General features: G+C 43.6%; 1 protein-coding gene across 1 annotated transcript in view; it reads left to right on the top strand.

Annotated features, from left to right (window-relative positions):
• Positions 1-9,861, top strand: part of OGFOD1 (2-oxoglutarate and iron dependent oxygenase domain containing 1) — a 756,310-nt gene extending 746,449 nt beyond the window's left edge. Inside the window, exon 13 of the mRNA XM_033941292.1 lies at positions 9,444-9,861. Coding sequence (XP_033797183.1) covers positions 9,444-9,605 — 162 coding nt within the window. The 3' untranslated portion in view covers positions 9,606-9,861. The remainder of the gene's footprint in view (positions 1-9,443) is intronic.
• The last annotated feature ends 6,434 nt before the right edge of the window (positions 9,862-16,295 follow it).

Genomic DNA, 16,295 nt, shown 5'->3' with positions numbered 1-16,295 from the left:
ACTGTGGTAATACTGCCTCCACTTTGCTAAATTTAAAATAAAATCATTTTTCCTACCTTGTCTGGTGATTTCTGGTTGCACTTTCTTCTTCTGACTGTGCATCCAATCTTTCTTCCCTTCTATCAGCCTGTATGCTTTCTCTCCTCCACACCTCATTCCCTCCCCCAACTTTTTCTTCCTCTCTCCCTGACCTTTCTTTCTTTTTTTCTGTTTCTCTTCTTTCCTTCTGTTTCCCTGCCTGCCCCCTTTCTTTCTTTCTCCCTGCCGTTCCCCAAGCCACTGCCACTGCCGCTGCCATCGGGGAACAGGACCCACCAATGGATAACAGGCCCCAAAGCCGACGCATGCTCTCCCTGACGTCAATTCTGCAATCGGAGAGGAAGTTCCGCCCAGCCAGGCAGCGATTGGCTGGCCCGAACTTCCTCTCTGACTGCAGAATTGACGTCGGGGAGAAGAAGACTTATCGGCTCGATAGATTAGATCGCCAAGACAAAGTGAGTCCTGGGTGATCGACTCACTTTGCCTTGGCGAGCTACTGGCGCCCCTGCCTCGGGCCCCATGTCAGCTCCGGGCCCCTGAATGCAGGACTGGTAGTACTGCCCTGATGGCGGCCCTGCGGCACACCAGGCAACATCTCGCGGCACACTAGTGTGCCGCGGAACAGCAGTTGAAAAACACTGGTCTAAAGTCCCTGCTTCAAGATGACAGTGCCATCTATCAGACTTAGAGCAATCTAATTTTTATAAACGAACAATGCTCTATGCAACAGAAAAACCAAGTTTGTCTCATAGATGCAGACATTGTACATCTCATCCTCCAAGACCAAATTCGTAGCCATTGAGACGTAGTAATTTGTTGCTTAATCTCAATGCTCCAAATGTCTCTAAGACCAGTCTTTGTTTTTTTTTATTCATAAATCCAGATATTAATTAACCACTGAGCAGCCCGGTGTCCTAGGAAGTCCACATGAAAGCATAAGAACTCCAAACGATATTGATTATTTAGATTTTTCCACTCAGGGAACCCCACCTGAATGGCCTGCTTCAGTTGCAGCCATCTAAAACTTTGTGATTTATTAAGGCAATATTTATGTTGCAACTGTGAAAACTCAAGCAGTTTACCATTGGAAATAATATCTTCTAATACACGTATTCCTGCAATCATCCAATGCTTCCAGATGACCTTAAATCTGCCAATTTGAATCTTGGAGTTCAGCCATATAGTTTGATTTGTTGATTTGTGAATTGGAATAAGTGTTATATTTCTCACATATCTTAATGTTTTCCATGTGTCTACTAATATTTTATTGTCTTTATATAATCTAGGCATTTTGATTCTGAGAACATGGCACAATCGCAGAGGAAACATGAGTCGCCATTCCAATCTGGGATATTGTCGATGGGCTCTGGGAGGATCCAGTACATACCCTGGTGCATAATATAGGCTTGATGATACCTATAAAAGTTTGGAAAATTTACCCCACCCTCTGTAATTGGTTTTTGTAAAGATACTAAAGCAATTCTAGCCTTTTTGCCTAGCCAAATAAATTTTGTAAGAATAAAATTTAACTTTTTATAGAAGGACCCCTGAAAAAAAACTGTTATCATACCCATTTGATAACAAACCACAGGGGAAATCATCATTTTAATAGTTTGGACTCTTCCCCACCAAGACAGATGTAAAGGATTCCATTGCTCACACATTTCTGTTACCTTCTGTAATAAAGATTTTTCATTTATCTTCATTGTTTCTTCCAGTGTATTTTTTATCCAAATGCCTAAGTACTTTTTTGTACAATGGACATTAAGTGGAAGAATTTCTGATTTGCTCTAATTATTTTATATCCTGAAAATTTTCCAAATTTTTCTATCAATTCAAGCAAGCATGGAATGGTTGTTTCAGGATTTCTCAAATAAAGCAAAATATCATCTGCATAAGCAGAGACTTTATATTCCCGATCTGAATAAGGAATACCCTGCATCTCCTTCGCTTGCTGAATAGCTAATAACAAGGGTTCTAATACAATATCAAAAAGCAAAGGAGACAAGGGACAACCTTTTTGCAGACTAAAACACTCTGAGAAATTATTTTTTTTTTTTTAAATCTTTATTTTCATTTTATAGTATTGACATAATATTAGTCAAAACAAAGAAAATAATACAACTCCAGTTCAAACATTAAAATGAGACAATAAGCAATAATGAAAATATACAATAGAAATACATGAACAAAGTAAAATTTTTCTTCCTCATACGGCAAAAAACATTAAATCCGAATATGAATTTTTATTGGTTTGTATCATTAGACCTCAATTAAGGGGGGAGAAAGCTTACAATAGCTGAAATCTTTATCAAATAATACAAAGAAAATAAAAGGTGGTAGCAGGGAAGAACAAAAACCTTATACTTGAGCAGGTTGAGACTGAAATTCTCTCAAGAATTTTAAGTTTGCTCTTTAGCAGAAATAAATTTTGTCAACTGCTGAGGTTCAAAGAAAATAAATCTATTCCCTTGATAGGTCATTACACATTTACAGGGAAATCTGAGTACAAACGTCGCACCTAACTGCAGAACCCTTGGTCTCAAAATGAGAAATTGTTTTCTTCTCTTTTGGGTCATTCGTGACACGTCTGGATACATTCTCACTGTTTTAGTCATAAATGGTACATCTTTAAACTTAAAAAACAATTTAAGCATCCATTCCCTGTCGGCATCTATAGCAAATTGTACAAGTAGCGTAGCAGTTGCCGGTATCTCTTCACCTGACCTCTCCAGGAAATTTGTCAAATCCAAACTATCAGCAGACAAATTCTGCTGGTTTGGTTTTTGAACAGATACTCTGGTTGGTAAATAATATATTTTAGTGAGAGGCGGATAGGAGGTTTCGGGAACTTTCAAAACTTCTTTCAAATACTTTTTAAATGTATCCTGCGCTGAGATAAGTGGTAATTTTGGAAAGTTAATAATCCGAAGATTACTTCTTCTAGTCATATTTTCCAACATTTCCACCTTAAAATTAAGGTTTCCACTATCTCTTACCCAGACCGAAGCCTGGGACTCCACTGTTTTTATTCTAGTTTCATGTCCATCCACTTTATTTTCAACGCTGGATATCCTATTTTTCATTTCCAAATTTTCAGACACAACAGAGGTTTAGCGTGTGGTAAGTTGCTGCATTTGGGTTCCCAAAGAGATTTGCAAACTAGATATTGCTTCCCAAATTGTCTCCATATTGAAAACCTTGGGCCTCTGCATTGGTATCAGTTCAGCACCCAGATCCTCTGATGAAAAAGTACCTGGAACTTCAGCAGGTGATGAAGTCAGTGTCAGGAAATCCTGGGGCAATTTCTGTTCCAACTCCTCCGAATGCACAGATGGTTGCTTTGGCTTCACCACTCCTCCTGCTAGGCCGACTCCCGATCTCAGCAGGTCTGGAGAGTAAACACCCCAGGACATTTTCTCCACTGTCGACTGGCCAAACGCCCCCAAACAACTCGGAGGACTTTGCTCTTCCATCGACCGGTTAAACGCCCCCGGGCGACTCGGAGGACTCCGCTCCTCCGGGGTTATAGATGTTGCCTCGAGGGAGAGCTGTAACGCTTCAGCCAGCGTGTCTCTCCCAGCCGAGAAATCCTCCGGCTGTGTTGGCGTCCCTCACTGAAGAAAAGAGTCCATTGGACCCGTTGCTGCTGGCAAAGATTCATCGGGAAAAACCCGAAGTTTGGACTTTCGTTTCACCATTTCAAAGGTAACATCCGTGGTGTCTAACTCCAGCCACCCGCGGCCATCTTTCTTAAGCCACTCCCCAGTCCTTCAGCAGAGAAGAAATTATTATTAATATATAATTTAGCAACAGGGGAGCTATACAATGTTTGAATCATTTGTATAAATCCTGATCCTATACCAAACCACTCCAATGTTTGATACATGAAGGTCCATTCCACTCGATCAAAGGTCTTCTCTGCATCCAAGGATACAGAAAAGGCCGGGTCATTGATGGCTTTTGATAAATTTAACATATGTAAAGCCAATCTAGTATTATTAGAAGAATGTCTTTGAGCAATGAACCCCTTTTGGTGCATTCCATTCATGTAAGGGAGAGCCTTAGCTAAGCGTAGAGCAATAACTTAGCCAAAAGTTTACCATCTACATTTATCAAAGAAATAGACCTGTAATTTGAAACTAACATTGGATCTCTATTTGGCTTCGGCAAAACTGTAGTTAAGGATTCTGCCATAGTACCTAATATACAATCTTTAGTTAGTTGATCCTGATATAAATTTAACAAATGAGGTAATAGAGTAATTTGAAAAGATTTATAAAACTCTACTGTGAAACCATCTCCACTTGGAGCGGATCCAACTCTAAGGGACTTCAATGCTGTTTGCAATTCTTTTAGTGTTATTGGCTTTTCTAAACTTTCTTTTATATGTTCAGGAATTTTTGGTCCCTTAATTGAATTTTAAAATTCTAATCCATCCTTTTCTTTATCTAAATAAGGCTCAGAAGAATATAGAACTTTATAAAACTTTAAAAATTGTTTTAGAATAGGACCAATTTGAGTATGAGTATTCCCTTTTTCATCTTTTACCGCCACTATTTTTGTTTTTTATTTTTTTTGCTTTTAGATAGTTTGCCAATAATATTCCTGTCTTATTTGAATTTCCATAATACAATGCCTGTTGAGAAAATAAATCTTTTCTTATCAGTTTAGAAGAAATCTCATTATATTTCCATTTAGCTTTTAAGAGGTCCTGTAGTGTAGAATATTCCCATTTATCAATCAATTTTGATTTTAAAATCCTAATGTCTTGTTCCAAACTGGAAAATTGTTTTTTTTATTTGTTTTTTTAATATATGTCGAAAAAGAAATAATTTGGCCTCTCATGGTTGCCTTAAAAGCATCCCCAAGAGTTTCCATGGAGATATTTTCCGTATTATTAATTTGAAAATAATCATTTATTTTTAACTGAATTTCCTCTATGAAATTTGGTTCTGCAAGCAATGTATTATCAAATCTCCATATAGGTCTACTATTATCTTGATCACTTATTTTAACTTTAATCCACACCCCTCCATGATCAGACAAAATAATTGGATCTATGGAGGCTTGTGTTACTTATTGAACTAATGTATCTGAAACAAATATATAATCTGTTCTGGAAAAAGATTTATGAACATGGGAGCAAAAAGAAAATTCCCGATCATTAAAATGAAATATTCACCATATATCTTTCAAATCACAATTTTGAACCAAATTCTCTAATCCTAATGACTTCATAATTCTGCTAGGTTTTTTTATCCATTAAAGGATCTATAACAGCATTAAAATCCACAGCCACAACTAAATTAGAAGCAGCCAGTGGTAGCAACAATGGTTGTAGAAATTATAAAATTCAAATTGGTTTGAATTAGGTGCATATACATTGAAAAGCGCCAGCGTAATATTTCCCAGGCTCATATCTACATGTAACCACATCCCTGAAGGATCAGCAGCAATCATCTTAAATATAGCACTACATTTTTTATTCACCAAAATTGCTACTCCTGCCTTCTATTTTTTTTTTAAAGACAGCATTTTTCAGTGAAGGCTGGCCTACACTGGTAGTGCAGCTGCCTCTGTCTCCAGAGGTTGTGGCCTCAAGTTTCAAGGGTGCTCCCTGTGCCCCTGGCCTGGTCATCTTCCCATAGGTATTAGAAGATATTTTAACCCATTTAAAGGTGTAACCTCATTAAAGCAGCATAGAATTCCCATTCCCACTTTCTCAATGTGTCAATCTTTATGGGCTCCTCACCACATTCCATTTAGTGGTTAGGTCTTATAATTTAAAGGAGAATCTTGCCCCTCTGATACCTCATTTCCGCTGATATGGGGAGGGTACTCTTTATTGAGGTCAGCATTGTCCCACCATATGCATGTCTCCCTACCCTAGTCACAGGAGATTGGAACACACATTTTCATGAAACTATTCCACACCTTAACCATCACCTTGTTGTTTACTTCTCTATATCACATCTCAACACTTGCTATCATTGACAGAGAATGTGGTGACAGCATTTTACACAACAGCCAGTAACCTCAAGTAGGTTGAGAACATCCCAGTACATATATTCATATATCCCAATGTGATGCAGTTGATAAAGTCCCCAGAATATGGTAAGGAGAGGCCTTGTAATGTCCTTTCAGTCATTGGGTTTCTGCCAGCTATTTGTGAGCTGCCCTGGACGCTGTTGGTAACTTGATCGGGGCCTCAATGACACATCAGCCCCTTTGCCGCCTACAGAGGCTCCTGGAATATGCCAACCAGCTGATGCAGAAGGCTGACAATCTGCAGGAGGATCAGCCTGTGTTCCCTCAACCCCTCCTGATGTTCATGGCGCATGTGCCTCACAGTGTCCACCAGGTCACCATTATCCTGAGGGGGGTGACTATTGGGGGTACTTCCTACACAGCAGGGCGTTGAAGCCAGCTGCCCCCGTTGCCATATCTTCATCCCCTTCAAGTGGGGGCATGTCTGGGTATTCATCAGGGACCTCCCATGAGCCCTGCTCAACAACAATATCCTCCTCTGCCACCGCTGCCACAGCCATCACCTCCGACACATCATCATCTGGCAGACTGGCCTCAGATGCTGCCACCTCCCATGGAGCATCTGCCACCACCTCCTCTACTGCCTCCTGGCCCAGCTCCTAGCCCACCTCTTCAGTACTCAGCATGTGCTTGCCCTGTGTGCAGTAAGAATATTAAGTTAGGATGACCACATCATGCATGGGTTGCATACTAGTATCAAACAATACACAGAAGAAAAAAAAAAAAAAGCAACCTCATGGGCAAACTATGGAGACAAAAAAAGTAGGGAAGGGACACTGGTCAGACCACTGTGTGAAAAAATATGTTAATTAATTTCAGTGAAAATTTGCTCAGGTATACATCTAACCAAAACGTGGCAGGCATATAAAAGTCCTTTGTAATATAACATATACTGGATACCTGTGCAAATTTTCACTGAAATTAATTAACATATTTGTTCACTCAGTGGTCTGACCAGTGTCCCTTCCCCACTTTTTTTGTCTCGGGTTGCATACTAGAACAGCTGGCAAGGAATAGCACATTCACAAGAAAGTGAGCTTTGAGAGGTGGCAGCAATGACATGACATAGGATTGAACCCTGACAGGTGCAGCTATGAACCACAGATATTTTGAATTTGATAGTGACATGCAGGTTTCAGGGTTTCTGGTATGTCTTACAAGGCACCTGCCCAACCTGTGCAACTGACTGTGGTGTATACTAAGAGTGCAGTATGGGGGGATTTGAGGGGGTTATGATTTCAAAGGGCCAGGGACATAATGAGTGGCCTCTCTTACTCTGTAGTCTTTTATCCGTTTCCCTTTTGTCAGTTGATACTGTGGTGTAGGCATTTGGATTGAGGTGCTGCAGCAGCAGGGTTAGGTAGCCACTGTTGGTTAAAGTTTTTTTTGTTTTCTAACGTTTGCCAACCTGCATCAATTATCCATATATATATATATATATAAAAGTGTGTGAGAGAATTTCTCTGTTCTAAGCAATGGGTGATGTGCATATATGCCTTCTTCCTTTCCCCTGCCACAATTCTTCCCATGTCATCTCATTGGGGAAAATCATGGAAATAGCAGGTGCAGAGAAGCAGTAGGAGCATCACATATAAGACATGATAGATCTGGCCAGTTGTAGAGAGCTGGCACTGCGCCGGATGAGGGCTGGATTGTCCCTATTGATCCTGCGGTACCTGCGCCTCAGGGACTCCAGATCGCGGAACACCCCCATACCGCCTGCAAGAAGAACATTGTGAAGAATGGGGTAAAGTGGCAGTCCTTTGCATCCACCATTCAAACATATGCAGGGTTATGAGGGCACTGAGCACATCACATCTGTCATGCATATTCTGATGAGGTGGTAGGGACATATGAAACATCTGCCTGCAAAGATATGGTTATCTGTCTATATATATCTATGACATCTATATATTTTTCTTTCTCTCTCTCTCTATCTATCTATTCCGATTCCTATTTTTCTGTGATATATATTTATTTAATACACAATAACCAAGAGGCTGCTTGCAAGAAGGAGGGGAAGGAGCCAATACCTGACAGTTTTTGAGCCTTAAGGAACACTGGCTACCTGTGTGGCCTTACAAAGTGATGGATACTGGTGATGCTCACCTATGGAGGGTGTCACGGTTCCTTGCCCAGACCCTCATGGCGACAGCACGTGCTGGTCTACGGTTATTGTGGCTGTAGACCCTAGCCTCATTTCTGAGGCAGAACTCCACTAGGGACTCAGTCTCCCCTAGGGAGTAATTGGGCTCCCTTCTCTCCACCATCACATCCACTTTCACTCATACATCCTCTCACACACACACACTCTCTCACAGACTCACTGTGGTTGTCACACACTCTTCCTATCACATCCTTCCTCACTGTACAATCTTTCACTCTCACAATCACTCACAGTTTCTCCTGTCTGTCACCCTTACAGACTCTCTCTCTCACACTGCCACTTACAGAATCACTCTCCAACCAAGCAGTCAACACCACTCAAAAATCGATATAAATCACTATTCTCCTCCTACTCACTCCTAAAAGCCTCCTAGCTCCTCACACCACTACTACACCCACAAGGATCGCAATTCCACATGCATGGTATATACATATGGACATGTAGGACGTTGTTGAGGACTGTGTGACAATGTTGTGACATCACTAGGATATGTGCCAGGACAACTAATGGATGGAGGAAAAATACTTTGGACATCAAATGAGTTGGACATCTTTTGGTAATCAATACGTTCCAAAAAATGTTTAGTGCCGGCGACGTACACATGCTTGTATATGTTCTATTGATTATGCCCAAACACGTTATTTAACTTGCTTTTTTTTTTTACCAAACTTTTCAAACTATCCTTGTAGTTGATGTTATGTGTCTATACCAAGAGCAGTTCTTGAAACCACTGGCAGTCTTTTTCTTCTCAGATATATGACCCCAAAAATATATGCAGCAAAATCAAATGACTGATTCTTAATCTCTTGGTTGAATTTTGTCCTGTGACTTCTGAAAGATTGTTCCCTAAATACATTATCTCATTCTCTTCTCTTTGCTTCTTCTGTCCTATCCAATTTATGATGTTCTATTCCTTCTACTTTAGATTGTACTCCCTGTTATACTCTCATGAGTAAACCATAACCATTGTTGTGGTGTTTCCTTTCCCTGCTAAGTAAGGCTAAGTAAATTGGGATGCTGATACTATTTGATAGGAAAACTTAAAGAATGTTTTATGGTATTAGTAAATCTCATAATTTGAGACCTAGTAAACTTTTCCTAGGGAATACTTCCACAGATATATCATGATTTTCTTACTCACTGCCAAAAAAACTGGCACTACTAAACATTGTGTTCTTTTTTTCAGCTTCTCACCGTGATTCCGGAGAATAACGCCTTGGCACTGATCTACAGAGACAAAGAGACTCTAAAATTTGTAAAATACATTAACCATCGTAGCATAGATCAAAAAGAAAACAATTTGTGCAGAACTGGTTTCTGGGACTTTTCTTTTGTGTATTATGAATGATAGGCTATTTACGCTGCAATTTTTTTTCCTAGCAGACAGCATGATTTTTCCATATGTAATGGTTCCTGGTCTTGTACAATCTTATATGTAGAGCAGCACTCAATTGAAACTTATAAAAATAAACTTTTAAAAAATATAGTAACATTACCTAGATTTGTGAAGTTACCAGCATTAACTTAGTTTTCATTTTTAATTTTCTCTTGCCAAAAATAATAATAAAAAGGCTTGCCAAATTGTGCTAAATGCATCTACCTGATTTTTTTTCTTTGGTTTGTTTTTTATTCATTTTTTTATTTTCCCTTGTATTTCATTCTCTTGTCTTCATTGTTTCTAGCACAACTTTAGGTATGGTGATAACAGATGTTGATTTGGTAATGCTGTGTGGCTATGTACCTTATATACCCTGGGTTTTACTAAACTGCAGAAGAGCTTCTTACCATGGGCCAGCAAGGTTAGAGAGCTGCACGGGAACGGGGACGACAGGAATCCTGCGGGACCTATGGGGATCCCGCGGGTTCCCCCTTCGGGTCACAGGGATCCCGTAGGGATGCCCCCTAGGGTCGCAGGGATCCCGTGGGGACGCCCCCTAGGGTCACGGGGTTCCTGCGGGGTTGGATGTACTCGAGCCGCGAGGCTCGTCTTCTTTTCCCTACCTGCCCTGCCGCAACACACAGCCGACCCAGAAGTCTTCCACAATGTTAGTGCTGACGTTGGAGGAAGGGCTTAAGCTGACATTGGGAAGACTTCCGGGTCGGCTGTGTGCTGCGGCAGGGCAGGTAGGGAAAATTCAAGGCAGTGGCATACCAAGGGGGGGGGGGCGGGAGGGGGAGGTCTGCCCCGGGGCAGCCTTAGGGGGGGTGCAGAGCCGGCCAGATCCCCTTACCTTCGTGGCGCTTTCCCCCGACCGACTGACCAACAACAGGCCCGGTCTTATAAACCTCCCTGCCCTGTAGCTGCAAATCTAAATTACCTTCTTACAGCAGATGGATTCAGGGCAGGGAGGTTTGTCGGACCGGGCCTGTTCTGTTGTCGGGCGGGCGGGGAAGCGCCACGAAGGTAAGGGGCATGGATGGAGAAAGGGAGGAAAGGTGGAGTGGAGAGGAAAAGACGCTTAAGGGAAATGGGTAAAACTGAGGGGGGAGAAGGACGCTGAAAGGACAAAGGGAAGACAGAGGGTAAGAAGGATACTGAAAGCACATGGGGAAGACAGAGGGAGGAGAAGGACGCTAACAGGACATGGGGAAGATGGGGGGAGAAGGACGCTGAAAGGAAATGGGGAAGAGAGAGTGGGGAGAAGACGCTGAAGGGAAATGGGGAAGAGAGAGTGGGGCGAAGACACTTGCAGGGAAGAAAACAGAGATGCCAGACTATGGGGGGAGCGGAGGGAAGAAGATGGGTGCCAGACCAATTTGGAAGGGGGGAGAAAGAGAGAGGCACAGTAACAGAGCAAATTGAAGATGCAGAGAGAACAGAGATAGTGGATGAAGGAATTGAATGTGAACATGAGGAAAGCAGAAACCAGGCAACAAAGGTAGGAAAAAAATTCTATTTCTTTTTTTTTTTGCTTCAGGATAAAGTAGTATATTAGTTGTGTTGATAAAAATTTATAAACATTAGAGGCTCTGGTAGAAACCCGTTTACAAAGTATGTATTCTTTCCAATTAATATTTCCAAATTAATAAAGTCTCTTTGCTTATTTGTAAATGGGTTTCTACCAGAGCCTTTAATTCAGTAGCATAATTAAATGAAATAACTATTTCTGAAGTTTATAGGGACGGGCGGGGACGGAGGGGATTCCTCGCGGGGACGGGTGGTGACAGAGGGGATTCCTTGCGGGGATGGAGGGATTCCTCACGGGGACGGGTGGGGACGGGTGGGATTCCTCACGGGGACGGGTGGGACTTTGATGGGGACGGGTAGGATTTCTGTCCCCGCGCAACTCTCTAAGCAAGGTAAATGCTATGACGCTCATACGTAGGAATTGAATGAACATTGGAGCATTTACCTTGCCAGCCCGCAGTAAGAAGGTCTTCTGCGATTTAGTAAAAGGTACCCAAAGGGAACAGAAATACTAGGTGAATGCTGATCAGCTTTAAAGACATAGTTTTTGAAAAAAAAATTGGTCATATTCAGCCTGTAGCAATCAGTATTTTTTAAAAATGCTGACCACCATGGGCATAATTAATGCCAGACTATTTCTGAGCACCGGCACTGAATAGATGGGAATAAGTGTATGGGAATAAGGGCCTTCTGCCGTTGGAGCTAATGTATGTCCCAGCCAGTAAGTAGATGCAGTGTTCCATTCCCCCCCTTTGTGAAGTCAGTGCTTACCACTCTTCTCAAGTTTGTTGCCTGATGCCCCCCTCATGGCCTTCAAGATCTCTCCCTTTGGTCCCTTCTCAAGTGCTCAAGTCTTTTATCCCCATCTTCATTCCCACAGTCACTTCTAAGGTTCTGCCCCCCTCTGTTCCTTCCAGAGTTCACGTCTCATCCACTCTTCCTCCTGCTCCAACTCCCTTATTCTTCTTCTTCCCAAATCATGTTACTTACAAGTAGTTTATGTGTCTGTGTTGTGAGTGAGAAAGGAAGATTTTATGTATGGGTTTCATGAGAGCATCTGTGTACTGTATATTGTGGTTTTCTGTGCACGTGAGAGAAAGGAAGTTGTACTGTGTTTTAACAGTAGCATTAGCTCTGTGGGTACTAAAGATTGCTGTTAGTTCTAGGAAGTTAATTTGATATGATTTCTCCCCTTCCTTTGAAGTATAATGAGCATTGAGTGTCCTACATGGGAGGCATCTGTTCTTAATACAACTCAATGCCAAGGCTGCAGCAAATGGAAGCCTGTAGATCAGATTGTGGCACATCTTTCATTATAAAAGGGGTCAAATAAACTAGATGCTTATTTTTTATTATATAATGGCCCAAGTCAACTAGCCCCTCTGAAACCTCGAAGGACAATTCTCTATAAGGAAAGTGTAACTGCAGAATAAATACCACTTACTCTTGCTTCTGCTCAAAACTTGTGCCAATAATCAGCATGTGCAGTTTATAGAATACTGTAAGCTGTGCACGTTTTTTGGTGCATTTAGATGCATCCACTTCTGATGTAAATGGGTGCACCTTTTAACAGAATCATGGCATTCAGATGTAGTTATAGATTTTACATACCTCATGCTTCATTGGGGCAAAAAGGAAGAGACAATTTATAGAATTATCCCTGTGGAGGGGCATAAACGTTGAAAGCAGAAGCAGGGAAAATGTCCATAATAAAAAAAAATGTCCAAAACGAGTTTTTTTTTTTGATAATGGCCTGCCTCTACGGTTCAGCTGTTTAAATGCCCAGACCACCACACTACATCTAAACTTATACCCCATAATAAACCAAAAAAACGCCTGAGCCTCAAACGTCCAACACAAGGGCTTTTAGGCGAAGGAGGAGCCAGTCCTTCGCCTAAAAGCTGGATTCTGTAACCAGTGTCCATCAAAAACAACATCGGTTACAGAATCCACCCCCCCCCACGACATCTGGGCAAGAGGGAGTCCAAGCCCTCTGCCCTGTGGCACCCATGACATCCCCAATGACATCAGGGCAAGAGGGAGTCAATGCCCTCTTGCCCTGCGGCACCCCCCGAACCCCCAATGAAGATTAGGGCAGAGGGAGTCCAAGCCCTCTTGCCCCGCAGCACCCCTGATTAAGTTTGGGGCAGGAGGGAGCCCAAGCCAACCTGCCCCGCGATCTCTAGTCCCCCCCACCAAGTCCGATGGGACCAGGAGGGAGCTCAAGCCCTCCTGGCCTCTCGCCCCCACCCCCTATAAGATCGGGCAGGAGGGAGCCCAACCCCTCCTGCCCAGGTAGACCCCCACCCTCCACTACAATATGGGCAGGAGGGATCCCAGGCCCTCCTGCCCTCGACACAACCCCCCCACGACCGCCCCCCCAAACCCGCAATTATTGCTGTAGGGGGTAGGCAGGTTGCTGGGGCTGCTGAGCTGATCGCAGCAGCCACGATCAGCTCAGCGGCCCCTTTTTCGGCACTTAGACCTGATTTGACTTCATCTAAGTCAAAACATATAAGTGCCGACTAGGCAATCTGCCTAAGGTTTTGGCTATACCTGCTGCACACTAGGTCTAGGTCGGCCCACCTCCCGCCGACGCTGTACGCTGACGCTGTACATTTCAACCTCCAAGTTCAAATTCGTGGCCAACGAGATACAGAAATATACTGTTTTATCTTGATGCTCCAGATGTCTCTTAAGACTATTTTTTGGCTTTTTAGTCAAAAATCTAGAAATCAATTTGTACCACTGGGCAGCCTGATGTCCTACTAGATCAGTTTGGTAGCAAAGGATCTGCAGGCTAAAATAAGTTTTTAAATTTTTCCATTCAGGGAACCCACTGTGAATAGCCTGCTTCAAATGCAACGAGATTTTAAAATTCCAAATGAATGTTGCAGCTATGAAAAATCAAGCAGATTTCCATTAGATATAACATCATCTAATGTCCGAATACATGCCTGCATCCAATTCTTCCAAGCGATCCCAGCACCGCCTATTTGAATCTTGGAGTTTAACCATAAGGACTGCAAAGTAGATTTCATTATAGGAACATCTGTAAGTTTGTAAATAAATTTAATTATTTCCTTTGCTATTTCATATTGTTCTGGAACCCTTGTTATTGGCTATTAAACAAGCGAGGGAGATAAGTGATATCTACTTCCCGCACCGAAACCAGCAGGCCGACCAATTTGCAGAGCCCCGCTACTACAGGGCATGTGAGTCCTGCTCCGCCCCTCCCCCGATCCAGCGGGGAGATACTTAAAACCGTCTGTGGCAACGGCGCAGCTTTGCGAAGCATCTGAGCGGAGCATTGGAAACATTAGAAGCCTCCTCCACTGGCCAAACTGTTAAGTAGTTGCATGACCACTCAACCTAAGTCTTCTTCCTGTTGTGAACTATTGGTTGGGCGGTATACAAGAAAATAAATAATTATTATCATCTAGGAATTTTACCTCCCTAGCACTCCCTGATGTAACATTTAACCAATCAATGTTAGGGTAATTGAAATCATACTTTATCCCAGGACAAGCAGGCAGCATATTCTTTACGTATGGGTGACGTCACCGACGGAGCCCCGGTACGGACCTTTTTAACTAGAAAATTCTAGTTGGCCGCACCGCGCATGCGCGAGTGCCTTCCCGCCCGACAGAGGAGTGCGTGGTCCCCAGTTTCTTCGTTTCCGCAGAGCGAAGAAGACGTGTGTTTTTTCAACGAACGTTGAAATCTTTCCTTTGCCTTCCCGCTCGCGAAATTTTCCCTGTTATTTTATTTTCTTACCTTCGGGTTCCTTTTTTTCTAAAAAAAAAAACAAAAAACAAATTTTTTCTTCTTTTTCGAACTAGCCCCAGCGGGGCCTGTTGCCACTATACAGGCCTCGGGGTTCGATTTTGCGGAGGCAGTATTCCCATTCATGCTCCCGCAGCCCGGTTTTAAGAAGTGCCAGCGGTGTGCACGCCCGATCTCCCTCACTGACCCACACAACTGGTGCTTGCAGTGTTTGGGTCCTGAGCATCGGGCGGATTCCTGCACCCGCTGTGCCACTCTTAAAAAACGGACACTTAAAAATCGCCAGATCCAGCAGAAGATCCTATTCGGCACCGGATCTGCGATGGAATCCACGGCGTCGACGGCGGTACCACCAAAATCGGCTCCCACCACTTCGACACCACCCGATCCGACATTGGCGCCGCTGGCGCCAGGTAAGCCGGCTAAGAAGCCTTCCTCTTCCCTCGAGCGCCCCCCAGCCACAGTGGCGGCACCGTCCTTACCGGCTTCTCGCCGACCCCGGAAACGCTCCGCCCCGATATCGGTGAGTGCCTCGTCATCGGCCTCCTCATCGCCGGGGCGTGGAGCGGCACCTATGGAACCGAAACAAAAGAAAGCGGTTCCGGTGCCACCCCTAGATGACCGCATCGTGGCCATCCTCCAGAAGCAATTACAGGAACAGCTGCAGCATCAACTCCAGCACCTGTTACCCACTATCCTGGCACCGCTCCTTCCGGTACCAGACCGGCCCGAGCCCCACACCGAACCATCGGTATCCACCCCATCGGGGCCACTTAATGCCTCCATGCCGATGCTCTCGACTGAACAGCTCCGCGCCCATCCTGTAGTTCCTTTACATACCACTACAGATCCCCCTCGGGATCGGGCAGGGCACCATTCTTCCAGGGACCGGGACCGACACCGATCGTCCTCTCCCGGTACCGTTTCGGTACGCTCGGGCAAGTCTCTATCTAAGACCCACCATACCGAGCCTTCCACCCCGGTTTCTCGGCATGTACAACCGGAGGTCCGGGACCCGGACTTATGGGAAGAATCCCCTCCCGGTACCGAGGAGGATGTCTCCTCATCGGACGAGGAACCCTCAGCACCCGATACCATTTCCAAACCTGAGCAATCATCATTCTCCAAGTTCCTCAGGGAGATGTCAGCGGCTTTATCGCTCCCTCTAGAGTCTGACTCCAAAAAATCCCAAGCCTTTTTGGAGGCCCTGGATTTTGAACAACCACCTAAGGAGTTCCTCAAGTTACCCGTGCATGACATACTACGGGAAACCTTTTATAAAAACTGGGAGAATCCCCTCACAGTCCCCGGGGCTCCCCGTAAGTTAGATAGCCTTTACCGGGT

The sequence above is a fragment of the Geotrypetes seraphini genome, chromosome 4, assembly GCF_902459505.1.
Source record: "Geotrypetes seraphini chromosome 4, aGeoSer1.1, whole genome shotgun sequence".
Taxonomy (NCBI): Eukaryota; Metazoa; Chordata; class Amphibia; order Gymnophiona; family Dermophiidae; genus Geotrypetes; species Geotrypetes seraphini.
This window is presented reverse-complemented; position numbering and strand designations above follow the sequence as displayed.